Below are 21,827 nucleotides of genomic sequence, written 5' to 3' on the forward strand. Positions count from 1 at the left end.
AAAAAAACTCTATTGCGTTTACCGTTCTCACTGGCAAACTCTATAATGCACTGATGCACTGCGTGCATGTGCGGCTGGCGTTTGCTGAAAACGTAATTAAAAACTTTAATTAAAAACTTTGTATTCATGTCCCGCGCGGGGTAAAAAATATGAATGCCTGACTGACAGGGTTCAACGCGAAGCGTGCGTACAGCCCACACGAACGGAGCCGATTGGACTAATCAGGACAAAATGTGCATCTCTGCGAGTGACAGCCCTAAATCGAGTGAGTAGGTAGCGACGTTTTCAGTGTAATTATTTTCACATCTTTTTGGAGAGGGGAAAACCCGAAACCATGTTATGTGTTTAATTTTCATTTGTGTAGACTTTTGAAAGAACTAAAGCCGTTGAATTGCTTTTGATCGAGACCGTTTCGTGCCCAATGGATACTGTAATTTAGTGTAAAACTTTCATGTATTTCCCAATAATCATTTTTACAATAACGACCTAGGTATCAAAAGAAAACGGCAGTGTTGTCTATGAACAGTTTGTCGCAGCAAGATATAACCCTCATTTTAAGAATTTTCACTGCAAAGTTGAGTGATTTTTCGGTTTTATTGTTCCTTTGTGCCCACTCAAACACCGTTATCGGTCCAATATCGATAACAAAATTAGTTAATTTTAGAACCAGGGTAATTTTCACATCAGGAAAGCACAAATTTTCTTTTGGTGCTCATGACAACCACTCAGTAGTATCGAAGTTATTTTGTTTTGTTTCTCTTTCTCGAGTCTGCGTCGCCCCGCCTACATTGCAAAAATCTACGCTCAACTCGACACACAAGACTGCATGTAGAAATTTTAACTTCGTTGAACCAACTGTTCGATTTTCGATCTTTTTGGATTAATTTAAAGGTTTTTTTTCTAGTTCTAAGGAAAAATATTACAAAAATAAATCTGTGTCCTTTTTTGTGGGAATTTGTGAAACCGATCACCAAAAATCACAATGTCCAAATTTTTTCTATTTTTTTTATTCTCGCTTATTTTCCGTCGGTCTAGTTCCGCCACTGTTATTGTGCCAATCACCGACGCCCGGGGAGGTGACTCCACCCAGGACCCTAACTCACGACCCGTTGATTAACGGACCGGCGCCAACGGCTTTACTTCCTCATGCGATGGAAGGCGTGATCCCAGAGATTTTTTGCCTCAGAAAATCTCCCGGTGTCGGCTAGGATTGAATCTAGACCAGTTGGGTTGGTCGTGAGTGGATCACGCCACCTCACAACCATCGACACCAATGTCGGCGGTGGGATTCGAATCCAGGCGTCGAGCGTGGTTGGCGGAGACGTTACCAACCACGCTAGGCCCTCGCTCCCAAATTTTTCTAATAAATATTAAAAATTTCAAGAGTTTCACTCGGAAAGTTGTTTTTCCAATTTCTATGGAATTTAGGAAAATACAAAAAAAAATCTGTATGCTTTTACATGCAAAATATATAAAATTATTACAACTTTTGTCATGTTTTCCAATTAAATCCACTCAATCATAAGAAAACATATTTAAAAATTTTTCTGCAAATATAGAATTAAATATGCCCATAAAATTTTCATAATTTCCCCATAATATCATAATTTCCCCAAAAAACGACAAACGGCAGGTTTTTTAATGAAAATCATTAATAACTTTGAATAGAATTGAGATATTCACGATGTTAGCATTGCCAATTGTTTCTCTCGAAATTTAATGTGAAAATTTAAATAGAAAAGTTAAAGCGAAAAATTTTTCAATCTAAATCGGTTATCATAAAAGATGGAGAAAAACTTAACTAAAAATTAATGAAACCGTAACATTGTTAAACTTTTTTTCTTCTATCTACATAGATAAAAAAGTTTAATATTTGATTTCATCAAAAATTTGAAGCACCCTAATTTTTGATAATTTTTTTTTAAATATTCTAATTATTCATCCAATCACTTTGCTGTCGAAGAATAAATTGTTTTAAATTAATCGTACACCTCGAGAAATCTACGTTTGTTCATAGAGAACCACAAATAACTCATAAAAAAGGGTATTTTCATAAAACACTAAAATCTTTCAAACTTAATTTTGAAATATCTCAAAAGCAGATGCATGAGGAAAGTTATTCGCTAAAAATTTTATAATTTGAAATTTTTATTAAAATCTAATTGCAGCATTGGAATTTGATTACACTGGCCAACGAAAAAAAAAAATGTTGCCATTAAGTTAAAAATAGTTGCCCTGAGAAGAATATAGCTTTTTAACCATTCCGATAAACTCTTGAACACCTGGTTTGGTTAGAAGTGCGTCAAAAGACCGCAGAGTGACTTCTCGACGGGTTCGTCGCTTCTACGAGAAAACTCATTTAAATTAGTTTTCTCTTCTCTTCTAGGAATGGTTAAAAAGTTATAAATTTTCTTTTTTTTCTCCAATTAGAGCACTAAAAACAATCGAAGAGATCATTTGACTCGTTTTTGATGTGGTTTAGTGATTAGGGGAACTGCTCCATTATTCATCTCAGCCCATATATTCATCTCATACAACATGAAAACACAATTGAAAACAGGAAAAAACGCATATTTTCTTACTAAATCAATCTGCTATCCATGGAATGGATTCTTCTTAGTTTATTTTAGATTTCTCATAGAGTAGTATCCTCAAAACCTCACTTGAAAGCTCTGAATTTGATATTATAGTCGGGCATCTGCACTCGATTCAATCACCTACCTCAGAAAACAAAATCCGCGCATTGTTCTGTATGGCTATGGGATTTAACTCTATGGGACTCGTTCAATTTCCAAACTAAGTTTTTTTCATCACTAGCGGACCATTTTTTATTTTAATCACTAAACAAAATCACTCACTACACTAAGAATACTTTAATATTTAAAATGTTCACCTCAAATTTCCAAAAACAAGCTTGAATTAGCAGAAATATATGAGATGAATTTCTACAATTCTCAAATTTCAACTGTGTGAAAAGACCACTGTTTTCACTGCCTTGAAGAAAATCAAAAGTTGCCAAATCAGTTTCTGCTAATACGAAAAAATTATACTGAAAATGTTGAATTATTGCGACATAATTGACATAAATGGACAGCACTGCAGTGGTTACCTAGGTTACCATATTTGCACGTGAACAACTACAGCGGATATCTAGGGAACCAACAACTACGGGCTGCGGCTACGTTCCTTAATGATAATGTGATTCATTTATAATTAACAGTGTGATGAATATGGGGGCGTCGTGAGATGAATAATTGAGCAGTATTTAAATTTCAAATATTCAGTTAAATTTTTAATATTCAATAATTCGTTACTTTTAAGCCATTTGGCGGACGTTGAATTTTTTTACACCATATTGAAGGTTATTAATAGGCCTTTCTAGGAAAAATACCAGACTGTACCTTAAATAACAAAAATTTTGTAAAAACTACTCTATAGTTTAACTCTATAGTTTAATATTTATTGGATTCCTCAGGAAACTGTACATAATAATATAAAAGTTTTAAGGAGACTTATTTTTTATTTGGATTTTTTTTAACTTAAAATGTCTCTAAACATATCTGAAATCATCCATGAACCATCATGCTTCTCTATTGAAAAGCACCTTTGAGCAATCCACAATAACCGGATAACCAATTAATTCGATCATTTTTGATTTGGCTGAAACTTTGCATGTACGTTCCTGTAGGCACAAGATGCCATTTTGTGCTATTATTATTTTTTTTGGAACCCGACTTACTTTTGAGAAGCTTTGCAAAATGTTATTTTGAAAAGGTATTGATGATAACAAATATATTTAGGGCCAAAATAATTTGTTTGATCGGTATATACCTAGATAACAATTTGGTCTCTCCGAAAAAATATACACTCTAAAAAAAATTTTTTTTGTGAAAAAACTTAGAAATATTTTTTTTCTATAAAAACTACATAAAACTACCTAAACAATGGAGCTCGTCCGATCATGGAGAATTAAAAAAAAAGTTATGATTTTTTGAAAAGAAAAAAAAATTTCCGTTATTTTCGAGGGACATATTTTTTTAAAGACAAAATTGTTATTTACAATTTTGCCAAAGACACAATGTCAATCAAACAAACCGATTTGGCTGTAGAAATATTTTTAATTTCCCACAGAGCACTCTATGGGAAAATAAAAATATTTTTACAGTCAAAACTGTTTGTTTGAATGGCATAGTGTCTTTGAAGATGTTGTAGATAATAATTTTGTCCTTCCATGAAAAATACAGTAAGGTCTTTTTTACACGAAGGATGCGTCCCAAATTTGTATCGGATCGTGTAAAAAAATTTTTTTTAGTTGCAAATATAACAAAAAAAAACCGTTTTAAATGTTTGAACTTCGTTTGAATATGATAGTGGTCAATATAGAGACCAAAATTCAAAATTTTAAATTTTCATTATTTACACCAAAAATTGTGGTTTTTTTTTAAACAGATATATGATCACCTTTGGCCTAAAACGGAAGAAGTGATAGAAATGAGGTCGATATCTTGTACCGTTTCTGAGTAATTAAGAAAAACAACCCGCGTAAAAAAAGCGTGTAAAAAGAACCTTGCTGTATACCTTGTGAAAAGAAAGATGAAAATTTTTTTCAAATATTTATAACATTTTTTTCCTGATTTCTCCATAATCGGACCGGTTTCATTGTTTAGGTAATCTTTTGTAGTTTTTATGAAAAAAAAAAAATTTTTTTTAAAATAAACTTATTTAGACAATTAGTTTTTAATGTTTATTTTAACTTTTTTTTCACAAAAAAAATTTTTTTGTGATTGTATATTTTTTTTGGAAAGACGAAATTATTATCTACAACTTTGCCTGAGACGTCATACCGATCAAACAAACTGTTTTGGCCCTAAAAATATTTGTAATCATTAATACCTTCCCAAAATAGCATTTCTCAATAGCTTCTCAAAAAAGAATCGTGTTCCAAAAAATTAAACAAATAGCACAAAATGGCATCTTTTGCTTATAGAAACGTCTATAAAAAGTTTCAGCCAAATCAAAAATGATAATTCAAAAAAAAATTAAAATTGAGACATTTTTTGTGGAACTGCTCTTTTGCATCGCAAAATCTGACACAGAAATTGTTTAAAAAAATATTTTTGTTTCTGCTTAACATTCTTAATGTTGAATATTTTATTTTTAGAAACTTAGCATACATTTTTAGAAACAATACATTTAGAAAAACTGGTTATCTATTGAAGTTGGCAAACTTCAATTTGTTGCTCGAGGGAAATATTTCCAAACGAACAGCAACAAATTTTACCTCGCACGGATTAAAAATGCTACAATCGCACTGTCACGCTAACGATTCGCTTGTTCTACATTTTTACGGTCCAGGTTGAACCCCTTTTTGCTCGAGCGTCAAACAATACCAGCTCCAGGATGTGTACACTAATCCAAAGTCGACATAAATTGCATCATCTTAACCATCCTGTCAGCAGGATGTTACGTTACAACAGTAAAGAGGAACGACCCGTTGCGGAAGTGCAACTACACCCATACACAGCATCCTAAGCTAAAACTAAAAACGGCGTATAATAATTTACCACCCTCTCGGCTGCCGTGCCGGCAGCCGGTAAGGAGTCGTTCCGTCAGCAGCAAGCTTCGTGGTGTCGTGGTACTAAGGGAAGCAGAAACAAAATCGCGACCCGATGAATTTTCCTTCCGCCCGTACCGGCGCGCACCGGTAACGAGCGAGTGGTAAAAGGTTGAAGAAAATTCGCACGAAAGCAGGTGCCAAAATTTATTGCGATCGCGGATTTGTACGAAAAAGTTTCCTTTTCGCCGTTTCAGTTTTACGTGGTTCTGCATTCCCGGCGAACTGGGTTACCTTTCGTTACGTTGTTCGTTTGCGGGTTGCGTTCCCTGGTATGTTATTCGGTTATGGGCGGAGGGTGGTGCGCTATCTTTACCGAAAGTGATTGGAATGCGGTGGTGTGGTATGGCATGGGGTGGTGTGGAAGCAGGTCGCGAATCGTATCCTCAGTGTAAGGTATAGTTGAGTAGTTTGGGCGACGCCAATGCTTCGTGCGAGTTGAAGGGAATGCAGATTTGGATGTTCTCGCTTCAGTTAGCTTAATCAGAACCGATGTTGTATTGTTGCTGATGTATATATATATTTTCAAGCATTATGAGCATTATGTACAATATATCCCTATACTTAATAAAATATCGAAGAGTAAATAACACAAGCGGGTGCATTGTGCGCTAGTATACTGCGCCATCTGTTGAGCAGATTGCAGGAGCGAACGGTAAACATAGGTCGGAAGTATTATTTACTATCATTTGTTATTGAAACGTTTTGCTAAAAGCAGTCTGCAATGATTCATATCTTGATTAAATTGAAAATTAACATATAAATTTATATACATATCTTCATGTTTTATTTATACTTAAGTTTAAAATTGCAGATTGCTTTTAATTACAGAACTTTCCCCTTCTGCTTTGCTAAATTTCAACATCCCAAAAGTGAGTTTTGAAAAGGCGACCAGATAATGTCATAAAATTTAGGTCACAGTGACTAAGTATCACTTTTTCGTGCTCATGTGTATGGTTTTGTACCCTTTACCTTCGAGTTTACTGCTCTGGAGTAGGTACTAATCTCGCATGTCGAGCCAGGAAGCGGCATCAAATTTTAAATTGCCCTACTCGAGAGGCCTCATTACGTCCCTCAAGCCGGAACCACTTCTATAACTCGCCCTGGAAGGAGGTTTTATCGCTGGTAATGTGAAATAAACTAAAAAGGACCGGTATGAAGAGGTTCTTGGTTCGAAAGCAAGAATGGGGGCATTTGCGAGAGCATTGCAGCTAGTCATAAAATTTTTTTATTATTATAATATGACAAAACATTTTTGTAGTGGATACGTATGTTTTTGTCCGTATGAATTTAATCCGAAACCGTATCTAAGCATAATTTTATGTTCAATATGGAACGATTTTGGGCTTAATTTTCTTCATATGGACTATGCTACTAGTCATTATCTCTGTAAATTTTTTTTCTGCTTTGCAATGATAATTCGATTCAATTTTTTAATCATCGTTGAGTTCTCAAACCAGTGCTAATTGTTTCTACTCCAATTAATTTATATACCTCGTTTAGGCTTACCTTTTTTTCAACACCAGTTTTAGTCATGTAGGATTATTTTCGTTTAGTACTTAGGTTCTGTTGTTCTCTTTAAATCCCTCTTGTGGGTCATTAAAATATTTAGCGCCGTTTAATTTTCTTTTGCTCACTCAACTTTTCAAGCGTTCTTGCTTACTGGTAGTAGCATAACCATTCAAGTTCAATTTTTTAATTTGGTTGTTTTATTTCTTTCAGCTGTTTATAGCCAATTTTAACCTAATTTTATTACTCTGCAACTATGAGCCGATGGTTGTTTTAAGATGCTTTATTATCATTCCCCAATCAAGATTCATTTTTAGTTTGATATTAAAAAGTTGGTGTTGAAATAATAAACAATGAATTTCAAACGTTCACTTCTGCCTATTAATTTATTACTTTTTATCAAAAATCAAAAATGTTCGTTTCAGATTTCATCATTTCCAGGACGATTACACATGGAACTAGTGAATTTAAACAAATATTTTTTTTTACTTTGGACCATTATGCTTCTCTTTCTTCACTGTCAAAAAATAGTTTTTACCACTCGTCTTTGTATATCTAATCTATGTGGTGAGGTACAAATTATTGTGTGGGGAATCTCGTTAGCTTGTTTGATATTACTTTTGAAAGCTAATATTAAACATAATACTATATTTTTTTGTCTCCCAGATGGTCTCGAGGTACGATGCTGGCCTAACAAGCCAGTCGTCGTAGGTTTGAGCCTCGGCTGGGGAGAGACTGTTAGTGTCAGTAGGATCGTAGCGCTAGCCCCGCAATTGTCCTGTACACTAAATAGTTGGCTGCGAAGTCTGTGTATAACAAACAGAAGGTCAAGTTCCGATACGGAATGTAGCACCAAGGCTTTGCTTTTTTTTTACTATATTTTTTTCAAGTTATATTTTTTTGCCAATACTTTTCTCTCGTTTCTGTACTTTAGAGTTTATTCCTTTGCTAAGCTCTAAACTAATTGTTTTCTTTTCGTGATATTTTGTAAATTTTGCTATAGTAAACTATTCTAAACGAATACTCACTTTAATTCTAGATGATACATTTCATGGTTCTTATCCCTTACCGATCGAACCCACGCAATTGTGCAGGTGAAAATGACAGAAAACGAGGCCTAAATCAAAGTTATTACTATATAAATACACTTGCTTGCTCCGGTTTTCTGTAGTAGCTGGTAGGTTGAAAGTAGCATTATGAGCGATAAAATATTGAATTTGACATTCAAAGAGCAAGAAAGAAGGTTTTTTAGTCACCTTGTACCTACACAATTACGCGCGTGGGCTCGGTCGAAAATTCTATATTTTCACACTTTGGGAGCTAATATTAGTTGCACATCCTTATTGATGCGTGTTTTTAGATGTTTATTTTTAAATTGTTTTCAAATTTTCATGTCGTTCCTAACACAAGGCAAGGCAAACTGAAATAGCAATCATGAAAGTCATAATTTATTTTTGCGCAAACTGTTTTTTGTCTTCCATTTATTCAATTCAATTTTTCGAGTGACGTTTTTAAGTGTATTTCAACAGTTGACTAAAAATTCAAATTTAGGTTATATTTGGTAATATTTGATTCGAAACTCATAAATTTTAAGAATTCCAGAATACACTGGTCGCAAAAAAAAATGCCTTTGAGCTATAATTTCAGTTTGAGTAGGTGAACTGCTCTATTTTTCATCTCATTAAACCGATATTCACGAAGAATGCACGGATTAAACAGCAAATTTTCACGAAATCAATAAACAAATAAACAAAATATGCTTACGTGCTCTTATGGAATTGTTCAGAATTGTATATTTAGTAAACTCAGCTAGATTTATCCTGATTTTTTTAAACAAACCATTTTTCACAACGCTTCCATAAAAAAGCAAAGCAAAGCCTTGCTGCTACATTCCGATTCGGAACTTGACCTTCTGTTTATTTATACACAGACTTCGCAGCCGACTGTTTAGACAACGCTTCCATATCCATCTCAAAACTTGAATCAACGCTCAATTATTCATCTCACGATGCCTCCATATTCATCACACTGTTAATCATGAATGAATCACATTATAAATAATGAACGCAGCCGCAGCCCGTCGTTGTAGGTTACCTAGTATCCGCTGTAGTTGTTTACGTGCAAAATTGGTAACCTAGGTAACCACTGCAGTGCTGTCGATTTATGTCAATTATGTCGGAATAATTTAACATTTTCAGAGATGATTTTTTCGTAATAACAGAAACTGATTTGGCAACTTTTGATTTTCTTCAACGTAGTGAAAACAGATGAAAATACATAGAGTTGATATTTAGGAACTGTAGAAATTAATACACCGTTCTGATAATTATTAATACCCTTACGATCAACCGTCATTTCAAATAACGTGCAGTATTCAACCAAACGTTGGCTGCGTCCTGTTGTTTACATCCAAAAGAAACAGATGCTGTCATTTTTTCTAACATTTAGTGCGAAATTTTGAAAATGCGTGGCCTTTCTCCCAAGCAAAGAAAGCGAATTGTGCACAAATGGGGCACCGTGAGTAGTCTTTCTATAAAAAAATTAGCCAGAGAAGAAGGTATAAGTGTCGGAGCAGTTCAAACCGCATTGCGGAAGTATTGTGAAGAGTGTCTCTTTTCGATCTCAAACTGCTAGCTATGCTATCTCCGACTGACGTGAAAAAGACCTTTTCAATAGCATCAACCACAGTTTTTCGTTCATTTACCTCTTTTCGAATGACTGTGATTAATGCTTCCAACTACTAGAGTTGCCATCCAAAATTTCAATAATGCGATTCCACAAAACCTTGGTGTTGACAGGAGACGCAATTCTTCGAAACTATAGAAATTTGCCTCTCCAAATGCTCTCCGCAAGTATGTCGTTCGAGTGTATAGAACAAACGATGAATGCTGAAGTTGCAATCCACACTATAGATACCAGGTGTCAGGATGCGATGAAAAAAATCTTTCTTTGGAGCAGTTGTTGCAAGGCGAAAAAACTACGCACAACGTACCTTGGCTTCAAATCGTAAGGAATTTTTCCTATTTGGAGTCTTCGGAAGTTTTTAGCTTTTCTCCACGCGGAGTCATCGACATCGAATTGACCTTTCTCAAAGTGCCGGAACCAATCCCGATACGTTGTTTCACTTAGAGCCGTGAAGTTTACGGAAATAACTTTAAACTCTTGATGCGCTTCAGTTGTCTTTGAACTAACACTTCTCACAAAGGACGACTTTTTACACAAAATCAAATATTTTCACACAACTAAAAGTATCTGACGACACTAAAAATTCGCTAACGTGCGTTTGTATGTCTCAGGTTGGTTCATCACGTTTTAAATTTGAGCAATTTCACAAAAAAACGGGCAACCAATTTTATCGAGCATTTTTGATTTGGCTGAAACTTTGCATAGATCGCCATTTTGTGCTGTTGGTTTATTTTTTGGGAACTCGACTCATTTTTGGAAAGTTATTTAAAAACGCTATTTTGGGAAGATGATGAAGATTACAAATATTTTTAGAGCCAAAACGGTTTGTTTGATCGATATGACGTCTTCGGCAAAAATTTTGTCTTTCCGAAAAAATATACATTCTAGAAAAACTATTGTTTTTTTTTTGAAAAATAAGTTAAAGTAAAGATTGAAAACTAATTAACAAAAATGAAACTGATCCAATCATGTAGAAATCAAAAAAAAAGTTATGATTCTTTGAAAAAAAAAACTTTTTTTCTTCAAATTTTTTTTGAGTGCCATATTTTTTTGGGAAATGGGGAACGAAGAATATTTTCACAGTCAAAACGGTTTGATCGATTAGCATAGTGTCTCTGACAAAGTTCTAGATAATAATTTTCTTCTTCCATAATGTACCCTGTGAAAAAAAAAATCAATTTTTTTTTCAAAACATAACTTTTTTTCTGTAAAAAATTAGATTTAAAAAAACAAGCTCTTTTAGATAACTCATTTTGAATTATTATTTCAACTTCTTTTCGAAAAAAAATTTTTTTGAGTGTATATTTTTTTGGAAAGAAGATATTGTTATCTACAACTTTGCCGAAGATGTCATACCGATCAAACAAACCGTTTTGGCTCTGAAAATATTCATCAATACATTCCCAAAATAATCATCAATACCCTCCTACATTTTTTAAATGGCTTCTCAAATAGTCGTGTTTCTAAAAATTAAACCAATAGCACAAAATGGCATCTTTTGCCTATAGAAGTGTTTATGCAAAGTTTCAACCAAATCAAAATTAACAATAAAAAAAATGAAAACTGGAACCTGTTTCGTGGAACTGCTCATTTGTCAAAATCGGCCAGACGCCATCTATTGATAAACAGCAAAACCTTAGTTACGCACCTAATAAATTTCGCAATACGAGCCGTTATGGGCTTCTTAGTATAAATTAATTATATTTGATTGAATTTATCATATGTTTCTAAAAGTAATTTATAATTATACTTTGCTGTTTGGATCTTATTGTGTGACTACATGCAGCTGTTTTTCTATCTCACTTTAGGACTCTTCTGCAGTTAAAAAAAGTAGGAGGTTGTATTCAAGACACGACCACATAACTGACGTAGAACTATGCAGATTATCAACAAATGCATTGTCGGGAAACCAGCTACTTGCGCAACCCGCTGCAGCTGCTACTGCTGCCGCTACTCTCAGTCAATGTTGTGTAGACTGTCCATCCGGTTCGCCTTCTTCCTAAATATTGTAGCTAGTTTTACCAGAAACACTCTTTTATAACCGAAGGGTGCTTCGAAATAGGCCACGCCTTTCTGTTCAGTTTTACCATTCTCTAATGTTCTTTAGACGAATTATTCCACAATTCGCATTGGATTTTTGTATCCAGCCAATAAACACCGATGGTGCTCTCACACACGCAACGATTTCAACCCGTATCTTATTGCGGTTTGTAACATCAAGCGATTTTGGTTTTCGCTGTTGCGTGTTGCATCATGTTGCAACTAAGCAGTTGGGAGACGACGAAATTCTGTTCATACTGATGGATTAAATCGACTTCAATTTACTCCTGTAAAGTCGAATTAATAACCTTTGTTAAGGCGTTCTAACAGAACAGGGCAATTTGTTGTGCAAAATCGGTTATGCTGATCGCAGCCTTTGTGCTGCCCCAACAGTTGGAAGGGGATTAGATAAATAAATAAGGTAAATTTTTTGACCGCGACAGAATTTGATTGTTAGGATCCAGCACAGAATGCTTGTGTTATTGCCAAAAAATTATTAACCTTCAATTACTTGTTGTTTACCTTGAGAAAGGCATTTTGATGTGCAAAATCTGTAAAAGCTGGTTTCGCATTCAGTAAATAAAACGGCCGCGTCCAATCAATTGCTGCAAGAATTAAGGAAATCAGTTGAAAACAAACCGATTTAAAGGCATTTGAAAAGGGACAATTTTCGTCCCTTTTTGTTAATAGTTTTGCTATTAACATCCCTATGTGGCAGGCTAAAGAAAAGCGTAGTTCTACGTCAAAATATTTTGCTTTTTTGTCACTTCTAGTCAAATTATTTTAATATTTCGTTTAGTTTGGACAAGGAAAAGTAATTTGTTACCTCAAGTTGTAAAAATTTGCTGCTAAAATTTCATTTTCTAGTCATATTATCCCATTTCATAACCTTTTGGCTGCGTTTCCAATTTTTTTTTTATTATTCTGCTGTGTGAACCAGTTCTTCGATTATTAACCGAAGTTTGATAAACATTGTCTTGTTTTTTCACATTTTCATATATGTAATTTCTCTAATTAGACATTATAAAATCGTTTTAATTGTGGGTTCCCGTTTCTTTCGCTGTTGCTACCAGTTTGATTCATTCTATGCAAATTTTAATTAACCTTTTAAATCCTCCCCTGAAACGAACATTAACACAGTCTTATTAGCAAAGCACTGTACTTCACTTTTATTTTTTGAGCTTTCTTTTAAGAATATATACCGCGGTCTCCCTAGTAAAATAAATTTCTCTCTTTATGCATTTCAAATAATGGCTTCTATTTATCAGATTGAATTAAAAAGTTTAATTGACAGTACACGAGTGGATTATACAGCCCCCTATTACAGTTTCATATTAGTAGTGAAACAGGTTTAAAGTATACCTTGTTGAGTGAAGATTTAATTCGAACGATAGGAGAGTAGGTTTGTTTAGGTTTTTTTCTACTAAATGAAAATTTACTTAATTGTTAGCATTTACTTGCAAATAGAAAGTTTATTTTACCATTTCACGTTCACCGTAATTTTCGTTTCCAATTCGGAAGCTTGATGACAACAGTTGCCAAGTTGACCGTTCCGGTAGTGGCGGCTTTGTGGTAACGCCGGGAGGAAAAAAACATCAAAAGCAACTTACGCCGCCTGGCTAGCCGCGATTCGAATGTGTATGTATGCACGTATATGTAGCTAGGTACAGGTTCAGCAAGTTGGCATACCGGGGTGAAATAGTTTCGCGGAGAGTTTAATCATATGGTTGCTGCAACCGTTCCCGGTGCTGTGCTGTCGGTTTGGAATTTTGCAGCCATTGCAAGTTTTGCCTGCGTGCCATTTGATTCGCATTCTATGCTTAGCTGACAGGTAACAAATAATGTACGATAAAAATAGTTTGTGTTGAGTCTTGCTGCTTTTTTACTACCCTTTCTTTAATAAGACGCCAACTTGTGGGAGCAAAATTTGAATTATAGGTTTTTTTGTCCTTGTTTTTTCTTGAAGAAAAAACGAGAAAAATATTGCTTCTGACAGTTTGACTAATATGAAAAAAATTGATGAATGATGTTCACGCTTCGGTTGGTTAAGACGAGTTGATTCGAAAGGGGTGACTTTTATGCATGGTTGTGTTAGTTTGCACAGGTACAATTTTGAATTTTTTATGCGTTAACCTATATTTTTGTTAGTTAGGTGAGAAGTTTTCCATGATACTTACGGTCGCCGTTCGGTTACAGTGCGTCTTGACTATCTCTGGATTGCCGTACAGCTTCAGGAACAGAAGCGTTCCCTGGAGGATAAAAATGTACAACACTTTTAGCATGATTGCACAAAACACATAACAATATTGTTTCTGTATGATTCCATATGACTTGTGCGGTCCAAACCAATCCGTCTTTCGGGGACTGACTGTCCAGTTGATATGATGCTGGTCCGGAACGATAGATTTACAACAAACGGAGAAAACATTTCACGCTTGGTTGGAGGTCACATTCCCAGAATTTTATTGCTATTGTGATCAACCGTCGATGGCAGCCAGCGAAATTCCTTCATTTACGGATGCTGAAATATTCGTCCTTGTATGGATTTTCTACGGCCGACTGCCGCCAGTAATGGGAAACAAATGAGAGCTTACTCAGGCATAACTATTCGTAGATAACTGATTGCCGTTGTTTTCGAAAATCGTTGCCAGTTTACTGGCACTAACCTTCTACGAACGGTTCGAGGGGTCGATAGAATGGATATTTAACTGAAAGTAGTTCAACACTTGTACCGTTTCGTTTACCAAAATCATGCGCTTCCTTTAGAGCTAATAATAAAGGAGGCGCACGGTTACCGAAGGTGGACCCACCGGTTTTAGGTGGATGCTGAAACCGAATCGATTGAATAATTTCCACAAACCGAAAATGAGTAAACGTGATCTGGCACGCAAACGTTCACTCTTTGACGGGTCTGCTTTCACGCTTGATAGATGATGTGCATGGAATTGAACAAAAGGAAACGTTTTGCATTTCGAGTGTGATCGTATTGAACATTTACGGCCTTTGTGGCGCACGCTACCAGAGAGGACCGTTTATGAAACAGATTAATTGTAACGAGTGGGCGTTCGGGAGTTTTCCCCCCTATTCATCATACTAATGGAATGTTATTTTTATGTCATTTTTAGTGAACAATAATCGGCACGAGTAGGCCAGAGCTTTTAATGTTTGTATTTTTTGTATCATTTTGTCGTAAAACTGAAATTATTACTGGTGAATCATAGCCTTAAAATCGAGGCGCTTGGAGAACATTGCCAAATATAACAGATAACATAAAATAGATGACAGCAAACCAGAGATTTACGCTTAATTGCCACAATTATTGCTGCGTGGGTTTGGTGTATTGCAAACGATTATCGGAGATTAACAATTTTGGTCCGCTGTAGATAGCTATCGACGCAGCAGTTTGTATCGATTAAGCTAACTGGAATGGAATGTTGGAAAATGAACGGATGTGCGGTGAGAGTAGGTATTAGTGATTTAATTATTAACATCAAGTCCACATAGCAGTAATCTGTTTTATTGTGGGAATGTCTGGAAATGCTTACGCAGATATTGATTAACGTGTAACCAAATCGGGCATTAGTTGCAAATACCACAACAGTTGTAAACGAAATCACAAAGGGGCATAGTTCAGAACCACACTCAGTGGTAGTTTCAAATAAAAACTGTATTGCAGAATTATTGCAGTGCGATCATTAACAGACTTGTTTGTAGGTAGCGGCGGCCAATCGCTTGTCGGTACGCCGATGGGTATTGCGATAGCAACTATTTTAATTGAGCAGGATTCGTGATGTCAATTTGTTGTCGGATTACTGTGCAACCCGGGTGAACGGAAGAATATTTGAAAAGGGGGGCTTTCGACATCGTTCGTTTTCTAGTTCTGGTGGAATTACAAACTCGCAAAAAATGTCAGGGAAAATCCAAATTTGGGCGACGGTGATTTTTTGTTTCATTCCACCGGATTGGTGGTTTGTGGAACATGTTTGAAAACGAGCTGCGGCTGTGCGTTAAAATGAATTTTATGCAACAATGCAATTCGATTGGCGGCCGATAGCGACCGGGAGTGCGAAGAAGGTATTTTATTGTTCGAATTGAAAATGATGCGGATTATTTGGAGATGAATAAACGAGATACTGTAATCTGACTGGAACGTGGTAATACATTTCACAGCATTGATTGTATGGAAAATAAATGCTGAATTATATCTTTTTATTTGCCAATTATAAATTTTATTTTATTCAAAACGAATGCACATTAATATATGCCGGACGGAAATTCTAAATTCAATTATTCATTAATTTGTTAGTGATCTGCGTTTGTAATGATCAGTAAAATCAAAAGTAGTCAAAAATATACACTTTGAGACAAAAAAAAAAAACAAATAAGGGAAACACAAAAATATATATATGAATTACATATTTAAAAAACTCCCATTTATGATAATCTACCTTTTTTCCTGCGGAATGCCACAACATTCGGCACATATTTGCACATGATTAAAACACACAACTTTTTAGAAGGCACGAAAAAGATAACTTCTTTAAAGATTGAGTTACTGCCAAAAAATGTGGAAAATATATTTTTTTAGTGTCCTCCAGATCACGTTCGAGCAAAAACTAGCTGACGAAACCAGCATGGGATGAATTGTTATCATAATCTCTCTATGAAATTGATGGAAATGTTTGTCTCTTGCCTGATATGCAAATCAAAAAGACATATTTTATATATATATATTTTTTTGGTTTTTTACAAAGTTGTGTGTTTTGATGATGTAAAAATGTATACTGAACTGAAAAATAAGTGTTCTGAAATTTTTTCGGTTTTTGGGATATTTAGAAAATCTAATTTCAACAATTAATCTAATATAAAACGTTACATCTTCAAAACAAAGTGTTCTGCGATAATATTATATACAACTTTCCTGAAAACATCAAGTCACTAAAGTGCAAGATTAACAAGTTAGGTTTTGCAGCGCCATGTTGTCATTCTTCAGGCCTTTGATAAATTAAATATCTTCTGAAGATAGTTTGTCAATAACACCAGTATTTAAAGAGCAAATAAGAAAAAAAAAACAAGAATTTGAGCTCATTTTTGGCAATAACTCGATATGTGTGGGAGCTATCTTTTTGTGTCTTCTACAAAGTTGTGTGTTTCGATGACATACCAATATATGATGAACATGGTTGCCTTCTAACTGCTGCAGTTTTTTAGATATCGATATCAAAATATCGAATTTAAGGACTAACCTCATACGAAACGGTTCTTGTGACAACATTATCTACAACATTGACGAAGACTTCATTTATCTAGAGTGTAAGACGGATGTAGGTTTTACAGCGCCACTAGCGGCGGTGTTCCGAATTAAAACTTGTTGTCATACTTCGAGGATTTTTGTAAACTGAACTTGTTCTGAATATAGTATGTCAATCAAACCAGTAATTCGAGAATAAATAAAAAAAGTTAACGAAGCCTTTGTGCCACTGTGCGTTCCAGAAAAAATATACACCGTGAAAAAAAATTCAACCTGAAGAAAAAAACTTTAAAAATTAATTTTAAAAATAACAGCTCGAAAAATTTACTTATTAGACATGTGATTTTTTTCCACAAAAACTACACATTATTAGCTAACCATTGATGTTTGTTCGAACTTAGAGAAAAAAAACTAATAAAGTTATAATTTTCCAAATAAAATGAGATTTTTAATTTTTACCAGTGTATATTTTTTTGAAAGGACAAATTATTATACACAATTTCTCCGAAGACATTATGTCAATCAAACAAATCATTAATAAACACTTAGCGCGGGCGCGTGAAGAACATTAAGACCAAAAAGAGGTACAAATTGAAAAAAAAAACAATTAAAATAAATAGTCGAAAAAGTACCTAAAACAAGTAAAAGAGCTATAAAATAAAACCAGAATAGAGTCAAAATGGAAGCTAAATAATTATATAAAAATGAAGAGGAAAAAAGTTGATGAAAAGAGTACCGAAAGAAAGTGAAATGATAGGCAATTGATAAAAAAAATACAAGAAAGTGAAGGAAAGGTAAGGTAAGTGGTAGAGGAAACATGGATAAAAATTTAAGGATTTACAAAAGAGATGATAACTGTTGAAGAATGGCAAAAATTATAAATGAGAGACAAAAATGAGTCAAAAGAGACACAAAATAGGAAAAATATACACAATAAGCTAAAAACACAAATAGAATCGAGACGACAGAGAAAAACAAGACAGTCTTGCGGATAAGTAAATGAAAGACATAACGTGGCACATAAAAAATAACAAAAAAAGAGACATTGAAAAGACTATACAGAGACAAACAAAAGCACACGAAATGGGAAGTGCGGATATTACAAAAATTAAAGGAAGCTAGACAACAGCCGAGAGAGATATGTGACAAATAAATATTAAAAACAATATAACATCAGAAAATATAGTAAGACCATACCGAAACTGTAAGAGATAAAATAGATTTGACACCACATCAGAGAAAAATATATAAGATATATAATATGTAAGAATGTCAAACTAACCTGAAACAAAACAGAAACAAAATAGAAAGACTAAAGATTCAATGGAGTTTCTAAACATTACAACAATAAACAGAGACAAAAAATGTGAAAGAAGAATGAAAAGAAGAACACGGTGATGATAATGTTAAAACTATAAAAATATTAACAAAAATATATAACACAAAAGCAGAGAAAACTAGATAAGGCGGCACAAATCGAACCCAAACTAGTAGCGAATAATATACCTAAAAGGAAAAAAAAGAAGGCATGGAGATATAAGAACAGTCGAAAAACGAAGAGAAATGAATTTAAAAGAAGGATGGAGCGAGGAGCTAGAAAGAAAAAAACTTCAACAATTTTAAAAACAAAAAATGAAACAGAAAAAGGGATATAAAATGAAACTCACTCCGTTGTAAAAGGGAAGTGGGAACGAGCAAGTTGAATAGTAGAGAAGGGACCAAATTAACACCAATGTGTTATAAAAAAGGCATAGAGAAAAAAAGAGGTAGAGATTAGAAGGAGGAAGGGGCGAGAAAATGGGTAGAAAAAAGAACAAGAGGGCCTCAGCTGTTTCAAGTTGAAAGAATAAACAGATAAAGGAGTCTATAACTCTGCCGAAGACACTGTACCAATCAAACAAAACTTTTAGATGCTAATAATGTTTTCATTATTCAATATTATTAACATACACTCGGCGCAGGAGATCAAAAGTAAGACCAGTAAAACCAAAAACAGACAAAACATGAAAAAACGAAGCAAAAAGAGTAGGCAAATAGCAAAAGACAGTTTAAAGAGAAATAAAAAATAGAGTCAAAAGGAGGAAAAACATAAATAAAAAGGAGGGGAATAGTTGATGAAAAAATTACGACAGAGACACACAAATAATAGACAACTGATACATATATAAAACATATCAGGAAGCGAAGAAAAGCGAAGACACGAATTGGTAAGTGCTTAAAGATATATGAAGAAGAAATTAAAGATTGACAAGAGAAAAATGAAAAAAAATAAAGATCGATGAGTAACGATAAGTTTGTCGCTCACTTATCGTTACTCATCGATCTTTAATTTTTTTCATTTCTCTTATGTCAATCTTTAATTTCTTGGGATGAAAGAGAAACAAAAAGGTGTAACAGACACACTAAAGCAAAAATATAAATATAATCGAGACGACAGAGGAACATAAGTCAGTTGCAGACAAGAAAATGAAATACAAAAGAGGAGATATAAAGAGACAAATTAAAGCATACGCAAATTGAAGATGAGATGATAATATAAATTAAAGAATGCTGAAAAAGTAGCCAAGAGAGATAAGAGAAAAACAAATAATAGATAAAATAAACATAACAAAGATAATAGAACTATAGGAAGAATGCAAGCGGTTAAAGAAGTATGAAAAAAAACATCGAAAGTCAAACAAACCGGAAACAAAAAAAAAATTAATGGAGTTTCTAAACAATAAAACATAGAACAGAGATAAAAAAATGACAAAGGAAAATGAAAAAAGAACAATGTAAGATAATACCGAAACTAAAAATAGTATCAAATTATACAACACAAAGCAGTACAATTCGAACCCAAATCAGTTGTGAAAGATAAACCTAAAAATAGAAAAGAGCGAGTAGAATTAAGAAAGAAAAATGTTTGAAAGAGACCAAATAAACACAAAAAAAAATTAAAAAAAATCATAGAGAGATAAAAATAGGCGTAAGAAAAGAAAGAAGGAGCGAAAAACTGCAAAAAAGCTGTAAGAAACTGCAACGATCTTTACTTTTTTTAAAAGGAAGAATAGACAGACAAAGCCGACATCAACTGGTTGTAGAGAAAGGCATAGTGAAATAAGAGAGTAGAATTAAAAAAAAAAGAAAAAAAAAGTGGGAACCAAATAAACAGGGAAAAGTTATAGAAAAGTCATAAAGAAAAGAAAAAAATGAGATGAGATAGAAGTTAAAAACAAGGATCTAGAAAATGGAAAGAAAATAGCACAATAGCACTAATGCAAAAAGAAAACAGAAACCTCTTCATCTAAAGCAAACCTGCACAAGTTGTAAAAGAGAGGCCTCAAAGGAAACATGAGTAAGTAGAGCTAAGACAGACAAAATGGAAAAGCAACAGATAAACACAAAATAATAATAAAAAGGTATAAAGAGACGAAAAAACGAGACAGGGAATATACAATTTGGCAAGAGAAGAAAAGAAGGAAAAAACATAAACACAAGAGAAACAAAAAAGTGGAAATAGACGAAGGGAGACAGAAAAAATGATATAACAGAGACTGTAGAAAGACCGAAGAGGAACAGAAAACAAACAAAAAAAAAGTTGGAATTGAAATGATACACAAAAAAACATAAAAGCGGCTTTTTTAAGTAAAAGTACTAATGTCTGAACAAAGACCAAAGAAACATAACTGAAAAACAAGACAGAGTTAATAATTTAAAGACAAAGGAGAAATAAAATAATGAAAAAGAAGCATAGCTGAAAGAGTGAAAGAGTTACCAAAGAGGGACTATGGAGATAAAACGAGAATAAAAAAAAAAAAGAGACAAATCAGGAAAAAGATATATAAAAGAAATGGAAAGAGCGAATGAAGGGCAAATGACAATGAATGACAATAGACAGATAAAATATTTTAAAGAAAGTCGAAAAGGACACATTTTCGAGACTGTCATATGACAAACCGAACATAAAAAGTAATGTAAGTGACACATGAATCAGGTTTAAAATTGTGATAGAGTTGAGATGACAGAAAAACAAACGACAGTTTCAAGGCATAAAAGGAACAATAGATAAGGACAGAAAAAAGTAGGTACTAAAAAGGAGACGAATGGAAAATAAAAAAGGCAAACAATACAGGCAATAAAAATAAAACGAAGGTAAGGGTAAAATGGTCAAAAGAGGTGAATCAAACACACAAAAAATAACAAAAAAAACATGTTAGAACTAAAGAAAGACTGCGTTAGTTGCATGAGATGTAAAGAAAAAAAAAAAAACAGAAAAAAAACAATCCAACCAAAAAAAATTTAGCCAAACTAGAAATTATGAAGATTTAGTAGAGCAATAAAAAAAGGCAATAAACAATTCTGAATAGAGTCTTATAGTATCAAAGGAAAATCAAAAGCAAAATGAACTATTCACAGCAGAAGAAAACGTAAAACAAAAAAAGATCTACAAAACGAACCCAAGAAAAAGTTAAAATATACCCAAAACAGTGACCAAACAATAAAACATAAATTTTTTTTTTAAATTTTGTTTAGTAGGCAGTAATGCCGCTGGTGTCGCTATAAGCAAAAACAAAAACCGTTTTTACGGAAATTAGTTAGTAGGCTGTAAACTCTCATGGTGGTGCATAAGTGTAACGCTTCGAACATGGACGAAAATTTTTCTCGAATTGACTACGAAGAGGCACGTCTGCCTGTCTGTGATAGGAGTTTATACATACAAAAACGAATGAAATTTGTAAACAAATA

The 21,827-nt window shown here is 33.9% G+C and overlaps 1 protein-coding gene across 15 annotated transcripts in view; it reads right to left on the reverse strand.

Moving 5' to 3' along the window:
• Window positions 1-21,827, reverse strand: part of LOC129725247 (collagen alpha-1(XVIII) chain) — a 698,730-nt gene that overhangs the window by 168,914 nt on the left and 507,989 nt on the right. For 14 of the 15 annotated variants that reach the window (XM_055680820.1, XM_055680831.1, XM_055680826.1 and 11 more), the window contains exon 6: window positions 14,026-14,097. The exons of the other annotated variant lie outside the window; for it this stretch is intronic. In XM_055680820.1, the coding sequence (XP_055536795.1) occupies window positions 14,026-14,097 (72 nt within the window). The remainder of the gene's footprint in view (window positions 1-14,025; window positions 14,098-21,827) is intronic. 15 annotated transcript variants of the gene reach the window in all.

Source organism: Wyeomyia smithii, chromosome 2 (assembly GCF_029784165.1).
Source record: "Wyeomyia smithii strain HCP4-BCI-WySm-NY-G18 chromosome 2, ASM2978416v1, whole genome shotgun sequence".
In the NCBI taxonomy this organism is placed as follows: domain Eukaryota; kingdom Metazoa; phylum Arthropoda; class Insecta; order Diptera; family Culicidae; genus Wyeomyia; species Wyeomyia smithii.